The sequence below is a fragment of the Leptodactylus fuscus genome, chromosome 5 (assembly GCF_031893055.1).
Source record: "Leptodactylus fuscus isolate aLepFus1 chromosome 5, aLepFus1.hap2, whole genome shotgun sequence".
Taxonomy (NCBI): domain Eukaryota; kingdom Metazoa; phylum Chordata; class Amphibia; order Anura; family Leptodactylidae; genus Leptodactylus; species Leptodactylus fuscus.
Window position 1 is genome coordinate 159,962,118 of NC_134269.1, and position 18,657 is coordinate 159,980,774.

The 18,657-nt window shown below is 41.4% G+C and overlaps 1 protein-coding gene across 2 annotated transcripts in view; it reads left to right on the forward strand.

Moving 5' to 3' along the window:
* The window catches only part of LOC142203677 (sodium-coupled monocarboxylate transporter 1), a 38,944-nt gene extending 21,555 nt beyond the window's left edge, over positions 1 to 17,389 (forward strand). Inside the window, exons 9-15 of one of the 2 annotated variants that reach the window (XM_075274620.1) lie at positions 8,632 to 8,744; positions 9,336 to 9,403; positions 9,672 to 9,758; positions 10,118 to 10,326; positions 11,611 to 11,714; positions 16,796 to 16,890; positions 17,221 to 17,389. In XM_075274620.1, coding sequence (XP_075130721.1) covers positions 8,632 to 8,744; positions 9,336 to 9,403; positions 9,672 to 9,758; positions 10,118 to 10,326; positions 11,611 to 11,714; positions 16,796 to 16,890; positions 17,221 to 17,364 — 820 coding nt within the window. In that variant the 3' untranslated portion in view covers positions 17,365 to 17,389. The remainder of the gene's footprint in view (positions 1 to 8,631; positions 8,745 to 9,335; positions 9,404 to 9,671; positions 9,759 to 10,117; positions 10,327 to 11,610; positions 11,715 to 16,795; positions 16,891 to 17,220) is intronic. The other variant, XM_075274621.1, reaches the window with a different exon arrangement.
* Positions 17,390 to 18,657: the final 1,268 nt, after the last annotated feature.

Sequence of the window (18,657 nt, forward strand, 5' to 3'; positions counted from 1 at the left end):
CTGATTGGCCAATGTATTCTATTAGCCTGATGAAGTAGAGCTGAATGTGTGTGCTAAGCACACACATTCAGCTCTACTTCATCGGGCTAATAGAATGCATTGGCCAGCGCTGATTGGCCAGAGTACGGAACTCGACCAATCAGCGCTGGCTCTGCTGGAGGAGGCGGAGTCTAAGATCGCTCCACACCAGTCTCCATTCAGGTCCGACCTTAGACTCCGCCTCCTCCGGCAGAGCCAGCGCTGATTGGCCGAAGGCTGGCCAATGCATTCCTATGCGAATGCAGAGACTTAGCAGTGCTGAGTCAGTTTTGCTCAACTACACATCTGATGCACACTCGGCACTGCTACATCAGATGTAGCAATCTGATGTAGCAGAGCCGAGGGTGCACTAGAACCCCTGTGCAAACTCAGTTCACGCTAATAGAATGCATTGGCCAGCGCTGATTGGCCAATGCATTCTATTAGCCCGATGAAGTAGAGCTGAATGTGTGTGCTAAGCACACACATTCAGCACTGCTTCATCACGCCAATACAATGCATTAGCCAGTGCTGATTGGCCAGAGTACAGAATTCGGCCAATCAGCGCTGGCTCTGCTGGAGGAGGCGGAGTCTAAGGTCGGACCTGAATGGAGACTGGTGTGGAGCGATCTTAGACTCCGCCTCCTCCAGCAGAGCCAGCGCTGATTGGTCGAGTTCCGTACTCTGGCCAATCAGCGCTGGCCAATGCATTCTATTAGCCCGATGAAGTAGAGCTGAATGTGTGTGCTTAGCACACACATTCAGCTCTACTTCATCAGGCTAATAGAATACATTGGCCAATCAGCGCTGGCCAATGCATTCTATTAGCTTGATGAAGCAGAGTGTGCACAAGGGTTCAAGCGCACCCTCGGCTCTGATGTAGCAGAGCCGAGGCTGCACAAGGGTTCAAGTGCACCCTCGGCTCTCCTACATCAGAGCCGAGGGTGCGCTTGAACCCTTGTGCAGCCTCGGCTCTGCTACATCAGAGCCGAGGGTGCGCTTGAACCCTTGTGCACACTCTGCTTCATCAAGCTAATAGAATGCATTGGCCAGCACTGATTGGCCAGAGTACGGAATTCGGCCAATCAGCGCTGGCCAATGCATTCTATTAGCCCGATGAAGTAGAGCTGAATGTGTGTGCTAAGCACACACATTCAGCACTGCTTCATCACGCCAATACAATGCATTAGCCAGTGCTGATTGGCCAGAGTACGGAATTCGGCCAATCAGCGCTGGCTCTGCTGGAGGAGGCGGAGTCTAAGATCGCTCCACACCAGTCTCCATTCAGGTCCGACCTTAGACTCCGCCTCCTCCAGCAGAGCCAGCGCTGATTGGCCGAATTCCGTACTCTGGCCAATCAGCACTGGCTAATGCATTGTATTGGCTTGATGAAGCAGTGCTGAATGTGTGTGCTTAGCACACACATTCAGCTCTACTTCATCGGGCTAATAGAATGCATTGGCCAATCAGCGCTGGCCAATGCATTCTATTAGCGTGAACTGAGTTTGCACAGGGGTTCTAGTGCACCCTCGGCTCTGCTACATCAGATTGCTACATCTGATGTAGCAGTGCCGAGTGTGCATCAGATGTGTAGTTGAGCAAAACTGACTCAGCACTGCTAAGTCTGCATTCGCATAGGAATGCATTGGCCAGCCTTCGGCCAATCAGCGCTGGCTCTGCCGGAGGAGGCGGAGTCTAAGGTCGGACCTGAATGGAGACTGGTGTGGAGCGATCTTAGACTCCGCCTCCTCCAGCAGAGCCAGCGCTGATTGGCCGAATTCCGTACTCTGGCCAATCAGCACTGGCTAATGCATTGTATTGGCTTGATGAAGCAGTGCTGAATGTGTGTGCTTAGCACACACATTCAGCTCTACTTCATCGGGCTAATAGAATGCATTGGCCAGCGCTGATTGGCCGAATTCCGTACTCTGGCCAATCAGCACTGGCTAATGCATTGTATTGGCTTGATGAAGCAGTGCTGAATGTGTGTGCTTAGCACACACATTCAGCTCTACTTCATCGGGCTAATAGAATGCATTGGCCAATCAGCGCTGGCCAATGCATTCTATTAGCGTGAACTGAGTTTGCACAGGGGTTCTAGTGCACCCTCGGCTCTGCTACATCAGATTGCTACATCTGATGTAGCAGTGCCGAGTGTGCATCAGATGTGTAGTTGAGCAAAACTGACTCAGCACTGCTAAGTCTGCATTCGCATAGGAATGCATTGGCCAGCCTTCGGCCAATCAGCGCTGGCTCTGCCGGAGGAGGCGGAGTCTAAGGTCGGACCTGAATGGAGACTGGTGTGGAGCGACCTTAGACTCCGCCTCCTCCAGCAGAGCCAGCGCTGATTGGTCGAGTTCCGTACTCTGGCCAATCAGCACTGGCCAATGCATTTCTATGGGGAAAAGTTAGCTTGCGAAAATCGCAAACTGACAGGGATTTCCATGAAATAAAGTGACTTTTATGCCCCCAGACATGCTTCCCCTGCTGTCCCAGTGTCATTCCAGGGTGTTGGTATCATTTCCTGGGGTGTCATAGTGGACTTGGTGACCCTCCAGACACGGATTTGGGTTTCCCCCTTAACGAGTATCTGTTCCCCATAGACTATAATGGGGTTCGAAACCCATTCGAACACTCGAACAGTGAGCGGCTGTTCGAATCGAATTTCGAACCTCGAACATTTTAGTGTTCGCTCATCTCTAATAATTATAGAAACAAAACAAAAATCTTAACCTAAGTCACCATGTGCACAATGTGTGTAAGGGAGACAAGAATAATGCTATACTTTTCAAGTTCTTTTCAAGGTTGTCATGGTAGAGTGGGGCTCCATTACTTATTTAGCTATGGGGCTGCATGGTTACTTGTTATGTTCCTGTTTGTGAAGAGGTAAACTGTTTTGTGTTATATTTACATGTGATTTCCTCTATGTAACCTTAGTGGTGGTCCAGGAGTCCCCAGGTCTGGTAATATCTCTGTGTGAATGTGCTATTACTGCTTCTTATTCCTTTCTTTCCTCATTAGGCTGGCCACCTAATGCTCTATTTTCCTACTATTTCTTGTCTTACCATCTGGGAACCGTATACTAACACTAAGGAACTGTTCACATTAACATGCATTTATAAAGTGTTTTTTTTGCATATTTACCTGCAGTAGTGGAGTTGCACTGGGTGTGTTATAAGAGGCAAGTCTGCAGCAACTCCAGGGTTTTATAGGGAAAACTGCAGAGGATTATGGGAAATGTCTAAGGTATAAAATGATTCCAATTGCCAGAAAGCTGGGTGGGTGTTGGTGAAGTTCACATGGTGAATAGCTTGTGAGATTACAGCAGCCTGAGGTACAAGGTGTTTGTTGTATACACTATGGAAATTTTCTGAAGAATTATTTTTTTTGTTAAAACTGGACTTCCTGAAATAAACTCCTTGGATTCTTTTCATCAATCAAGGTCCGAATGTTTTTTTGAAAAATCCCATGCTTCACATATGGTGCCAGAAGTGGGATGATTTTTGGAGTATTGCTGTAAGTACTCAAGCCTAAAGAAACAAGGGAGTTATGTACAAGACACGTTCCTGGCGTATTAATGCAAAGCCACCAACTAAGTCTGCAAAGCGAACTGTTGCAAGGAAGCTGGTGAATATGGAAAGTCAAGGTGTCAGACAGAGAGCACTGCTAGAGGAGGATGCAGAAGTGCAAGGAGCCACAGCTGCTCCATTAACTCCAAGTGTTGCTGAGCCTTCTGAGAAGACTTTACCAGAGAGCATTGCTGACCTTATGAAATGGTTAACTGTGCAGCAGTTCAATACAGAAAAAAGGCAAATGGAGGAAGCTAGGAGAAATTGTGAGGAATTGCGACGTCAGGATGAACGCTGGAGGGAGCTGTTTCAAACCCTGAGACCGCCTGTTGCTTGGAAAGACCCTCGCATGACAAAACTTTCTCCAGAAGATGATATTGAAGCATATTTAACCACATTTGAAAGAATTGCACATACCTGTCAGTGGCCTAAGGAACAGTGGGTGGTAAGACTGGCGCCATATCTTACTGGACAAGCCCAACTGGCATATAGCCGCATGAACATGAATGATGCAAATAACTATGACTTGGTTAAAGAGACTATTCTAAGGCAATATGACATCAGTGAGGAAACCTATAGACAGAGGTTCAGAGAACTCAAGTACAGCTACACTGATGGTCCAAGAGAAGTCTTTACTCGCCTGCAAGACTTATACATGAAATGGATGAAACCAGACAACAAGACGACTGAGCAGATTAGTGAAGCGATCATACTTGAACAATTTCTACAATTTCTTCCAGCTGATGTTCTTGCTTGGGTTAAAAAACATCGGCCCAAAAATGCTGACAAAGCTATTTCTTTAGCAGAGGACTTTATCCTAGCAAAGAGAGACCTAAGCAGGTCTGCAACTGGCCCAGCCAAACCATTCAGAACTTTCTCTGGAGGGAGAGGTCAAGAAGCCAGAAGTCCATTAAAAACTGTCACCAGTGAAAAAATGTGCTATATTTGCCAAGAAAAGGGACACATAGCTAAATTTTGCCCCAGGAAAAGCGCTAAAGGCACAAAGTCTGGATCGTTTTTTGCTAGCAGTGACTTCATTCTGCCAATCCAAGTTAATGGACAGACTGTGAATGCTTTGCTTGATTCTGGCAGTAAACTAAGCTTGGTAAAGGAGGACCTAATAACTCAGAAGATGGACTTTCCCAAAGTGCCAATTACTTGTGTTCATGGAGATACAAAAAAATACTCCACATCAAATATTGACCTGCAGTTGGATGAGAAATGTTTTACCATGCCAGCAGTTGTTGTTCCAGAACTACAAGTACCAGTGATCCTTGGAAGAACCACACCCGGATTCAAAGATTTGCTAATGGGGAAAAGCCAGCTGTCTGCTGTGACTACCAGAGCTAAAGCAAAGGCACACAAGAGAGGTGAGACTTTGGAGGACATTTTCCCATTCCATGAGGACATCATGGAGCCGCCATCATCCAAGCCTCTGAGAGTTCCAGGACAGCAGGATGTCTCTAGGAGAAGAGTTTCCCTGGATGGCAAGTATAAAAATGCTGACTTGTGGGACACTGATATTACATTTGAACAAAAACAGGACATTGACTTATATGCATTGTATGAACAAGGTTTAACTAACAGTAAAGTGGTTGCAGAAAGTGGTAAGCAGCTTGTTACACCCTATTATCTGGTGGAAAACAATATTTTATATAGAGTGTGTAGTCACCCAAAAACAGGAGAGCAAGTGCAACAGTTAGTTGTGCCAAAAAAGTTTAGACCAGAAATTTTGAAATTGGCGCATGATGTTCCTGTTGCTGGACATTTGAGTTATAAAAGAATTTTGGCCAGAGTACTCTATCGGTTCTATTGGCCTGGAGTTTATGATGAGATAACTACTTACTGTCGTAGTTGCCCAATATGTCAGTACACTGCTTCAGCTCCTCCCAAAGCAGAGCTTATACCCTTACCAATAATTGATGAACCATTTAATACTGTGGGTATGGATATTATCGGTCCACTAGAAAGAAGTTCCAAAGGTAACCGTTTTATACTTACAATTGTAGATTACTGTACCAAGTATCCTGAGGCCATACCTATGCGCACAGTTACTGCTAAAAGAGTTGCTGAGGAAATTCTGAATGTGTTTAGCAGGGTTGGATTACCTAAGCATATCCTTACTGATCAGGGGAGTAACGTTACATCTTGCTTTCTGTTAGAAGTTTATAAGCTTCTTGGTATACAGCCTCTCAGGACTACCCCTTATCATCCAAAAACTGATGGGTTGACTGAACGGTATAACCAAACCTTGAAAAACATGCTTAGGAAATTTGCACACAATGATCCAAAACTGTGGGACAAATGGTTGCCCTTTCTGTTATTTGCCTATCGTGAGGTTCCACAAGAGTCTACAGGGTTTAGCCCTTTTGAATTGTTATATGGGAGACGACCCAGGGGACTCTTGGATGTTATTAAAGAGGTATGGGAAGGTAGAGATGGTCATCAGAAGAATGTGGTGGAACATGTATTGGAAATGAGAGAAAGATTAATGAAATTGATTAAGGTAGCTCATGATAATGTCCACAAGGCAAAAGTTTACCAAAAGAAATGGTATGATCAACATTCCAAAAATAAATCAATTAAAGTTGGGGATAAGGTTCCTCTCTTACTTCCCAGCAGTGAGAATAAGTTGTTGGCCAGATGGCAAGGGCCATATAAACTGGTTAGACAAACAGGTCCTGTTGACTTTGAAATTGAAACCCCAGATAAAAAACAAAAAAATAAGGTTTACCATGTAAATTTATTAAACCGTTGGATTGAACCAGAGGTTGGTCCTAAAGATAACACTATGTGTACTATTGTCTCAGTCTTCACAAGATATGTCTGAAGAAATGTATGATTTGTTGAAAAATTGTGCTCACTGGTCAGAGGTAACATTGAATCCAAAGTTATCTAAAGAGCAACATTGTGACCTGAGGAAGATTATAGGGTCCAGTTCACATATTTTTGGAAGTAAGCCTGGCCGTGTATCGTTAGTTTCTCATACAATAAATACTGGAGATCATCCACCTATCAGACAGAGACCTTATCGAATACCTGAAAAATTAAAGAGTAAGGCTGAAAATGAGGTTCAAGAAATGCTTAAATTGGGAGTTATTGAACCCTCTAAAAGTCCTTGGTCATCACCTGTAGTGATGGTTGGGAAAAAAGATGGGACAATAAGATTTTGCATAGATTTTCGTAAAATTAATGCTATATCTAGTTTTGACAATTACCCAATGCCACGTATTGATGAGCTCATAGATAGATTGGGGTGTGCAGAATATATTTCTACCCTAGATTTATGTAAGGGCTACTGGCAAATTCCACTTGATGAGAAATCAAAAGAAAAAACTGCTTTTGTGATGCCTAATGCTCTGTATCAGTTCAGAAACATGCCATTTGGTCTTCATGGTGCTCTAGCCACGTTTCAAAGAGCCATGGACTTACTCTTGAAGGATCATACGGAGTACAGTGCTGCTTATTTAGATGATGTGGTAATCTTTAGCAAATCATGGGAAGAGCACTTGTATCACTTGGAAAAGGTGATAACTGAAATTGGGAAAGCAGGATTCACAATTAATCCACGTAAATGTGCTTTGGGATTCCAAGAAACAAAGTACCTTGGGTTTATTGTGGGTAGTGGTAAAGTAAGGCCAGAGATATCCAAAGTACAAGCCATTCAATCTGCGACTATTCCAGCCACAAAGAAAGAGGTCAGATCCTTTTTAGGTCTTGTTGGCTATTATAGACGTTTTATTCCAAACTTTGCTACTATCGTTGCTCCCTTAACCGACCTAACTAAAAAGAGCAGTAGAGAGGACGTGATATGGACAACAGAATGTGATTTAGCTTTTGAACAAATAAAAGAAATTTTGTGTAAAGAACCAGTCTTACAAAGCCCAAACTTTGACAAACCATTTATTGTACAGACGGATGCATCTGAGGTGGGACTTAGGGCAGTCCTGAGTCAAGAGATTAATGGTGAGGAACACCCTATTCTTTATTTAAGTAGGAAACTTTTTCCCCGTGAACAAAAGTATTCTACAATCGAGAAGGAAGGGCTGGCGATTAAGTGGGCATTGGAGGCATTACGCTATTATTTATTAGGAAGAGAGTTTACTTTAGTGACGGATCATCATCCCCTCACTTGGATTCATACCATGAAGGACAAAAATGCCAGAATAACTAGATGGTATTTAGCATTACAGCCATTTAAATTTGAGATACAACATCGGTCAGGGTCCAAGCACCAAAATGCCGATCATTTGTCTAGGTATGGTGCTGAAGTGAAAGCTGTCTGAAGAAGGACAAGCTTCTTCTTAAGGGTGAAGGAATGTGAAGAGGTAAACTGTTTTGTGTTATATTTACATGTGATTTCCTCTATGTAACCTTAGTGGTGGTCCAGGAGTCCCCAGGTCTGGTAATATCTCTGTGTGAATGTGCTATTACTGCTTCTTATTCCTTTCTTTCCTCATTAGGCTGGCCACCTAATGCTCTATTTTCCTACTATTTCTTGTCTTACCATCTGGGAACCGTATACTAACACTAAGGAACTGTTCACATTAACATGCATTTATAAAGTGTTTTTTTTTGCATATTTACCTGCAGTAGTGGAGTTGCACTGGGTGTGTTATAAGAGGCAAGTCTGCAGCAACTCCAGGGTTTTATAGGGAAAACTGCAGAGGATTATGGGAAATGTCTAAGGTATAAAATGATTCCAATTGCCAGAAAGCTGGGTGGGTGTTGGTGAAGTTCACATGGTGAATAGCTTGTGAGATTACAGCAGCCTGAGGTACAAGGTGTTTGTTGTATACACTATGGAAATTTTCTGAAGAATTATTTTTTTTTGTTAAAACTGGACTTCCTGAAATAAACTCCTTGGATTCTTTTCATCAATCAAGGTCCGAATGTTTTTTTGAAAAATCCCATGCTTCACACTGTTTTGTAGGAATATACTGTCACAGTGGATGATAGCCATATCTTGACTCTATGTTATTAGTGCTTATCCACATTACGATAAGATATCCACACTAAAGTCACTATTTATTGTGTTTTCCAGTACGGTGTCATCCAGTATTAACGCTTTAGCCGCTGTTACAGTAGAAGACCTTGTGAAACCTTACTTCAAATCTCTCAGTGAGACCAAGCTGTCATGGATTTCCAAAGGAACAAGTACGATAACTCCTGACTTAATATCTAATATTCTATGCACAAATGTATCGAAATTGCAATACAACCTTCAGGATGTCCCTAAAAGGGTCCAAAGCATATATTGAAAAGAGAAAAGGCTCCTGAATTACTGAACATGTGCAGACTGGCAGATCCACACGGAGGAAAATGGTGAGGAATTTGGTGAGGAATTTCAGCGTTGAAAAAAGTCTCCCATTGACTTCCTGCTAGCAGAAAAAGGAACCAATTGAACCCATTTTTCAGTGCTGAAATTCCACACCAAATTCCTCACCATTTTCCTCCATGTGAATGGACCCTAAGAATGTTGTCTTGTGTTTATGACCTGCTTAAATGCTCCCCCTCTCCTTCAGTACAGTCTGAAAAAATGGATCAATAAAATACAACATGGGGCCAAGAACAAAAATATGTGATCATAGATGTATAGTGCAGGGAACTGAATTATTACTGATTTATTTAATTATGAGAGCAAAATAATAAATAGCACCTCCAATCTACCGTATATCATTACCCAGGCTTCCCTACTATAAGTATATAACAAGCAGCAAGTTTCTCAATGATTTGTGTACTTTGCAGGTTTCCTGTATGGTGCTGTGTGTATTGCCATGGCTGGCTTGGCATCCCTAATGGGGGGCCTATTACAGGTAATGGATTATTTATACTTAGAACTTATATATCATATTTTATATAAACTTGTAGAGCTATTTTTAATCTCCCACCACTAGAAGTAAATACTTATTATTCCATGTAACTATGTATGACGTGTTTTACATCATGTTTAAATCATGAATATAATACATGATCAGTGACCAAGGCACAAGACTATGTACGCACTGTGTTTATAAATGGTTAACACTTGTCTGTCCTTCCTCAGTCAGCAATATTCATCACTTGCTTCTGTATCTTATACAGGCAGCACTCTCCATTTTCGGCATGGTTGGCGGTCCACTGTTGGGACTTTTTTCGTTAGGAATTCTTTTTCCTTTTGTAAATTCATTGGTAAGTATACAAAGTATTTATGGGTTAATTGTTACTGGGCTGTTTTGATACATTTTTGGACCAACTAAGCAATTTATATATTACCTCAGTTAGGTAAGACCGACTTGATAATAGATGGGAAAACAGCGTACAAGCTTTTATATCTGTGTGTGTGTGTGTGTATATATATGTGTATATATATATATATATATATATATATATATATATATATATATATATAGTATATTTTATATCATTCTCATTTTATGTCTTAGTGCTTGCTATTACCATTCCTTACTATATTCCTTCCAGTGTATATCTTTTGTAATGTGGTAGGATGTGGCAGAACACTTATTAGATCCAATTGTGTTTGCTTTCAGGGTGCTCTGGTTGGTCTCCTGGTGGGATTTGCAGTTTCGTTGTGGGTTGGGATCGGATCTCAGATTTACCCCCCTCTTCCTATAAGTAGTTTGCCCAAATACCTGTCTGTAGAGGGATGTAATTTTAGCACTACCGCTACCAACTGGACCTTAACAACTGCACATCCTACAATAACAGACACAATGACAGAAGCACAAGTCGGTGACAGGTAGGTGATATATCTGGTACTGTATGACCTAACCGGCAAATTAAACTCAATGAGGCTTTTAAGAATAGGGAAATAAGAAAAGTTATTGATTTATACATAGAGATTGAGTATAGAGTTACCAAGGTTGAGATAATAGTAAGTCTCACGTGTGCGACCGAAGGTGTTTTGATGCATGTGCATGAAGCCTCAGAGGTCTTGTCCACTGTTTAAGGTATCATGACTATGTCTAAGTAAGTTCTCTACTTATTCACTGTACATGTAATCCTAAACACTTTATCAAATCTGAAAATCTCTAGTAAGTTACATTTTTCTTTCTGACAATTATTTTCCATAATGACCATAATAACTCAAGCCATAACTCATGCCTTTTACATTCACATGCACATAAAGATGAAGCAAGTACCTACAGATATCCAGGCCAGACTAACTATACAAACTATTTTTTTCATAATAATTCAGAAGAAGATTCATTTAACTGTCGAATTTCACTTTTGTGTTTCATGGATGATTGACAAGTCTGTGTATTTGTGGAGATTTCTTTAAGAAGAATTATTTTTTTGTGTGTGGGGGGTGGTAGTAAATGTGTGTAGGTTGGGGGTGTGTTTAGAGGACCTTTCACCACCTCTACCAAGTCCAGCTCTTAGCCTGATTTAATAGGAGTTGCTCTACTGATACCATTACATTTGGAATATTTTCTCTAAGTGCTGTTAATTTTGGTGCCTGATGTGCTATTTAGGCTCTGTACTATCAAGAGGGCAGTATCAGGCAGGAGAAGGCAAGGGGTGTGATTCTGGCATTGTCCACCTCTGATTGGAACTCTGAAATACGCTCCCTTGCCTGCTCTTGGCTGACACCGCCCTCCTGACAGTACAGAGTGTATGTAATATATCAGACACCAAAACTAACAGCAGGCTCAGGAATGGTGAGAGCTAGAGAGAAAATCCCAACTATGCTGGAATCAGTGGAACGGTGACTATTAACAAATGCTAAGAACTGGAGTTGGTAGAGGTGGTGAAAGGTCCTCTTTAACTCTTTGACTGTTGGGAGATAACATTATTCTTTATATGGTACTGCACAAAATCAGAAATCATAACTGTCTACAATTGCAGTTCTATTGTCCTATACTTTATGCAGAACTGTCAAGTTTATTTCATTCTTATTTGTTTTGATAAATGAAGCCTTTTTGGAAAGGCTCTTTTTTTACAGATAACTATTATATTTGTATATTATATTGTGACTTGAATGTTTTATATTTGACATATTTGTGGTTTGTTTATTTCCCAGGCCTGCGCTGGCTGATAACTGGTACTCATTGTCCTATCTATACTTCAGTACCATTGGTACAGTCATCGCTGTTATTGTTGGAATAATAGTCAGCCTGTTATCTGGTAAGACAACTTGCTTTTATAGAACAATATTAATTAAGACAGCAATAATATCACAAATGTAGTATAGCAGTATTGTAGATATAGTGTACTGCTTGAAAATGGTTGTAGGAATTTTAACGCTTTAGAGAACCGATGAATAATATAATGCTATTTGCTAGGGTGAATGTGCCGCTTCTTGCTGCTTCTTAAAGGGCCAGCATGTGCACTCACTGTTCGTTCCAATCCGAGCCTTTCCCTGTCTATATATTTCTGTTACTCCATTGCAGGACAATTGAGCAAAGGTTCTAGCTTGCTAGTTTTCTGCTTAAAGTGTATTGTCTACTGACCTGACATTATGAATTGACCCTGGCTTGACTATTAGCATCCCTGTGTACTATTTCACCCTGCCTCATACCAGTGTCTGACTTCAGCTCCTTACTGAACACTATACCTGTGCTGCTCACCCTGACTTATCCACCTGTTCCTAGACTACGCACAAAGTATGCTTGCCCAGAAATTGGCCTGTACCGGTGTATTTTGACCCCAGGTCACCATCACCAGGAAGACTTCCGAGACATATAAGTCTCCTTGCAGCAAAGTCCAGATCTCTGCAAAGGAGTTAGAGTGAAGACCAGGGAGACTTAGATAATGACTTTAGGCTAAGACCCCACATAACAAGTTGCTGCAAAAAAGCAATGCGGAAAAAATGGCAGCGACAGGAGCGATGGTTTTGGAACTTACAGCATGTCTGCTGCGCATATCTGCCCGCAGTATGTGGATGGGATTCACTAGAATGCACGTTGTAGGCATTTCCGCCATGGCCAAACCGCAGTGTTTACGCCACATGGATCCCCGGCCTTTGGCAACACAGTAGATTCACTGATATAACATTGACACACAATCATGATTCAATCTCACTGATTCCTGAGTCATTATTTTCCATAATGTGTAGCCTGCACTTATGGGATGATCAATGTAATTTATATATTACATTATATTGCACATAATATGTATCAAACAATCCAGATAAAGATGTCCCAATAAATTACAGTAACTCAGTGCTAAAGAGTACATGAGGCCCTGCCCTTTATGACTTCTGTTACGCTATGTTCACATGTGTGTCATGGCTTTCATTTGTAATCTAATGAGTCTTCTGACATCCTCCTGACGTTGATGGTATCAGCCTCCTGACAGACTCCACTGAAATACAGTGTATTATTTTGGAGTACTGTCATAGTCATTGTCAATTATTCTTATGCAAGTAGTGCTATTCATACTGTTAAATCTAAAGGAATTGCCAATAGAGGCTCAGATTAGATCCTGCAATGTACAGTCATGGCCAAAAGTTTTGAGAATGATACAAATATTAATTTTTACAAAGTCTACTGCTTCAGTTTTCCTAATGGCAATTTGCATATACTCCAGAATGTTATAAAGAGTGATCAGCTTAACAGCAATTACTTGCAAAGTCAATATTTGCCTAGAAAATGAACTTTATCCCCCAAAACACATTTCAACATCATTGCAGCCCTGCCTTAAAAGGACCAGCTAACATCGTTTCAGTGATTGCTCCATTATCACAGGTGTGGGTGTTGATGAGGACAGGGCTGGAGATCAATCTGTCATGATTAAGTAAGAATGACACCACTGGACACTTTAAAAGGAGGCTGGTGCTTGGCATCATTGTTTTTCTTTTGTTAACCATAGTTATCTCTAAAGAAACACGTGCAGTCATCATTGCACTGCACAAAAATGGCCTAACAGGGAAGAGTATCGTAGCTAGAAAGATTGCACCTCAACAATCTATCGCATCATCAAGAACTTCAAGGAGAGCGGTTCCATTGTTGGCAAAAAGGCTCCAGGGCACCCAAGAAAGACCAGCAAGCGCCAAGACCGTCTCTTAAGTGTTTCAGCTGCAGGATCAGGCTACCAGCAGTGCAGAGCTTGCTCAGGAATGGCAGCAGGCAGGTGTGAGTGCATCTGCACGCACTGTGAGGCGGAGACTCTTGGAGCAAGGCCTGGTCTCAAGGAGGGCAGCAAAGAAGCCACTTCTCTCCAGAAAAAACATCAGGGACTGTTATGGTTTGGGGATCTCTGACCATGGACTGGCCCCCGACTGATAACTTCTCAGTCTAGTAAAGGAAAAACACACCAAAAAAAAAAGGAAAATCGGAAGTATGAGCAGTTTGGACTTCTAGTGTGGATCCTCCTACACCCTGCCTAGCACAACTAAAAGTAGCCGTGGGCCCGACTAGCTTGCCTGAATGGGCATGAGCACAGCCGGAGAATTAGCTAACCTGTAAAGTGAAATAGAGCCCCTGTCTAGCTTCACGTTTATGAAGGCGAGGCAGATACAGAACAAGCCCCCCACGTATGTCCAGACTTGGACTAATGGTGAAAATGAGTAACGCAAAGCATAGGGAGAAAATAAACGTGAAACCCAGAATAACTGAACTAAGCAAGGGATAGGAAAAACAGAACTTAGGATCACACACCAAAAAACCCCTACCAAAAACAATTCCAAACAGAAAAATACCTAGGGCTCGCTGCGCCCGGAACACTATGCTTGGATAGGAGCTCAATACTTAATAAACCAGTACTGTGTGAACAGGAGCAAGAAACTGGATGGGCCGGGATGCAGATAGTAGCAGCTTCAGACAACAGACCATTTCTGGAGCACAGGAACAGAAGTTTAAGACCGGCATCAGATAGCATGTACAACAGCCTTATGTAGTAACGAGAAGGCCTCGCCCATAGCCTGTAAGGTATTCAGCACTGTGGAGAACTTAACCCCTTCAGAGGCCAAGACACACCAGGCACTGATCCACCAGGCAACTCACCATGTGATCCATGCCCGAGTGCCAGAGCAGAAACAGCATGTCTGGTGTGAACATTCCCCTGCCGTGCATCAGGTGATTCACGCTCCGAATGCCGTCCGGACACTCCGCACCCAAACCCAACAGGCCGAGACTGCTGAGACCAGGTCATAACAGGGACAGACTGATATTCTGCAAAAGGTACAGGGAGTGGACTGCTGAGGACTGGGGTAAAGTCATTTTCTCTGATGAATCCCCTTTTCGATTGTTTGGGACATCTGGAAAACAGCTTATTCGGAGAAGACGAGGTGAGCGCTACCACCAGTCTTGTCTCATGCCAACTGTAAAGCATCCTGAAACCATTCATGTGTGGGGTTGCTTCTCAGCCAAGGGAATCGGCTCTCTCACAGTCTTGCCTAAAAACACAGCCATGAATAAAGAATGGTACCAGAATGTCCTCCAAGATCAACTTCTCCCAACCGTCCAAGAGCAGTTTGGCGATCAACAATGCCTTTTCCAGCATGATGGAGCACCTTGCCATAAAGCAAAGGTGATAACTAAATGGCTCAGGGAACAAAACAGAGATTTTGGGTCCATGGCCTGGAAACTCCCCAGATCTTAATCCCATTGAGAACTTGTGGTCAATCATCAAGAGACGGGTGGACAAACAAAAACCTACAAATTCTGACAAAATGCAAGTATTGATTGTGCAAGAATGGACTGCTATCAGTTAGGATTTGGTCCAGAAGTTGATTGTGAGCATGCCAGGGAGAATTGCAGAGGTCCTGAAGAAGAAGGGTCAACACTGCAAATATTGACTTGCTGCATTAACTCATTCTAACTGTCAATATAAGCTTTTGTTACTCATAATATGATTGCAATTATATTTCTGTATGTGATAAAAACATCTGACAAACACACATAAAAACCAGAGGGCAGCAGATCATGTGAAAATATAATATTTGTGTCATTCTCAAAACTTTTGGCCATGACTGTAGATGTGAGCAGAGTCTTAGCTAATGCAAATTTACTGGAGGCAACAAGTGTTTGGCTAGGTAGAATCTGGCAGATGGTATGCTTCAAATATATACAATATCCACAGGATAAGCTACAAGTATGTGATAGATGGAGATCCCTTCTTTGGAACATCTAACAAAAAATGTGAATCCCTAATCCTAATCCTAATTTTGTACTGCATTAACCAGGTAGAGATTAATTGGATAAGTGGCTATGCACAATGAGACCCCGTTTCCACGGAGTAACGCGCCGCTCATTCAGACACGTAAACACATGTCAAAGTGAGGCGCTTCAAAACAAATCCCATTGACTTCATTGGGTGCCGGCTTACGCGCGCTACACATTGAAATCAATGGGTTATAAAGCCTCCCATTGATTTCAATGTGTAGCGCGCGTAAGCAGCCACCCATTGAAGTCAATGGGATCTGTTTTGAAGCGCCTCACTCTGACACGTGTTTGCGTGTCTGAATAAGTGGCGCGTTAGTCCGTGGGAACAGGACCTGAGATGCTCTTAATTTCTGCCTATGATAGAGCTGAGTAGCTATCGGATAACCCCATTTTCAAGATAGAAGGAATCTTAGAGGTCGTGAATGTGTACCATAATTGCTTATAGCTGGAATACCCCTTTAATCTCCATAATTGATCATTTTGATCAAAAAGGGTGAGAACTTACCCACAATTCTTACATAGGATTTTAAATTTGCAGTACACATTTTTTATTTTTTTTTTAAATAGAAGTAATACTTGTGTATTTAGGTTTTGTCATGCAAATGGTAATGTTCAGTATAATAATTGTGAGAGAACCTTTAGGCTAAGGCCCCATGGGACGATACACAGCACTAAACCGCTGCGAGAAAAACCGTGGCGGGAACGTATCACGGTTCTTCCTGCAGCGCTTTGAACAGAAAGTTCATGGAGTTTTCCTCTGTGGACTTTCTGTTACCATTACATCTACAGGAAAGCCGCTGGCATTTCCGTGGCTATAATTGACATGCTGCAATTTCCAAAACCGCGCTGGTTCCAAAACCGTCATTGCGATTTTAACCGCAAAGTTGGCATGGGATTCATATGAATCCCATCCACTTTGCAGATACAGTAAAATGCTGCGATATTTCCCGCGGCGTTTCCGGCCTGTGGGGCCCCAGATTTAAATAGATATCCTGCAACATAGTGAGACCTATTGGATAAATATGAAGACTGCGATATTTAATGTGATCAATATCTCATTCACTGGTAAATGTTCACCTATTATATTGTACTGTCTTATAGGAGGTTTAAAACAGAATGTAAACCGGGATTTCCTATTAAATTCACAAGACTTTGACTACCTTAAAGTATTGATTCCTTCCAGCTGGGGTAAAGAAGTAAGTATATTCAAGAGACAATTTATGAGAGTTGGTGGGGGGAGGTGGAGATGGTATAATATTATCAGAGATGGGTGCTGGCCATATAGAGTACATTAAATGTTCATCCTAAAGAATTAAAATTAGTAAGTTTTTTAAAAAACTGATTTTTGTGGATTATTGTGCAAAGTGATAGTATTAGTAGCCAATCTTAAGCAATATATTAAGTGTACCTTGTATTGCAGTATTGTGGAGTGCAAGTATATATGTGTCTTACATATGGGTTTACTTTTATATTTACTTATATTTTCTCCATTGATATTCATTTTTCTCTTTTTAATTTTGTCACAGCAGGATGAGAAAGTAAAGGTCCTGAACTGGAAGACTCGGGACAGTGACTCATATCCAGATAAAGGGGCGGATAATCCTGCATTCACTCACATGGAAATGACCAGCGCAGAAAAAAATGAGAAACCTATCGGCATTAACCCTTGAGAGTATATAAAGATGATAGGTATGACCACAGGACAACAGATACTGTACCATACTGTGTATATGGTTCTGTGGAAGCCACAGTAGGGACATCATCTATAACACACATGTCAACCTTCCCAAATGATATGTATATCTGAAATGTATAAATAAAGAATTTCTATTGTATTATTGTCATATGCAGAGAATGTAAATATAATGGAGTTTTGTCATTATTGCTCAATTCATTGAATTCACTCATACGCAAAAATGAACTATCTCTGGTACAATATATATTGTGCATTTGTATGTATGTAGTTACACCCTCATCATGTTTTATGAGTAATGGATGGATGGGTACAAGGGTTTCACGTATATTTATATTAGGTCAGTTATAACATGACTTAACAGTGTTATTCAGGAGGGGGCTATAGCATTTAGTGAATGACCCCTGAACACCTGATACCACGTGTGCACCAGTATATATATCTAAACTCCTATTCAAGCTTCCTGTTGGGTCCCTAATGGCAATGTATGGTACATACTTTCTACTACTTTAGTTCACAATACTTTCACTGAAGTCCTTTGTTCTTGTCTATCATAGGATCAGGGCAACAGACAGAAAACTTCATCATAAGCTTCCCGGAATGTTAGTAAAACATTCTGAAAATGGGATAGAAGGAATATATTTTGTACTTATATACTTAGATATACTGTATAGTAGGGAACTGACCAACAATAAGTTAAGAAAATACCTTTTTATTATACTAAAAGAGTAAAATGACTTTTGGTAAGGACCCTTAAAGGGAATCTGTTACCTATATTTTTGTCAAATAAAATCAGATCCTGCTGAATGTTTTTGTTTCTAATGTTTTTCTTAAATCCATTGTCTTTATTTTCGGATTATAGATGTATTCTATTTTCTGTGCAGAATTATAGGGACAGCCATCTTGCCTGAGTTACTAGTACCAGGATAATGCACACAGCGATGTCACAGTACCAGGATAATGCACACAGCGATATAGAATGAATTGCACTTAATATTTTTACCATATTATACAGCGGAAAACAAAACACAATTATGGAGTTTTTTTTGTATTCTCTCCTAAAAACATAATACATAATATATACCTCAAAATGGTAGAATTGAAAATACAACTTATCCAGAACAAACACTCCTTCAGCATCTATCATACAAAACTTATGGCTCTTGGAAAGGTGAAAAACTTACTCAGTTATTAAAGGTAACCTGTTTGGTCCCATCATATTTTTACATCAGTGTAGGTGTATGAGGGCTTGTTTTTGCTGGGCAAGTTG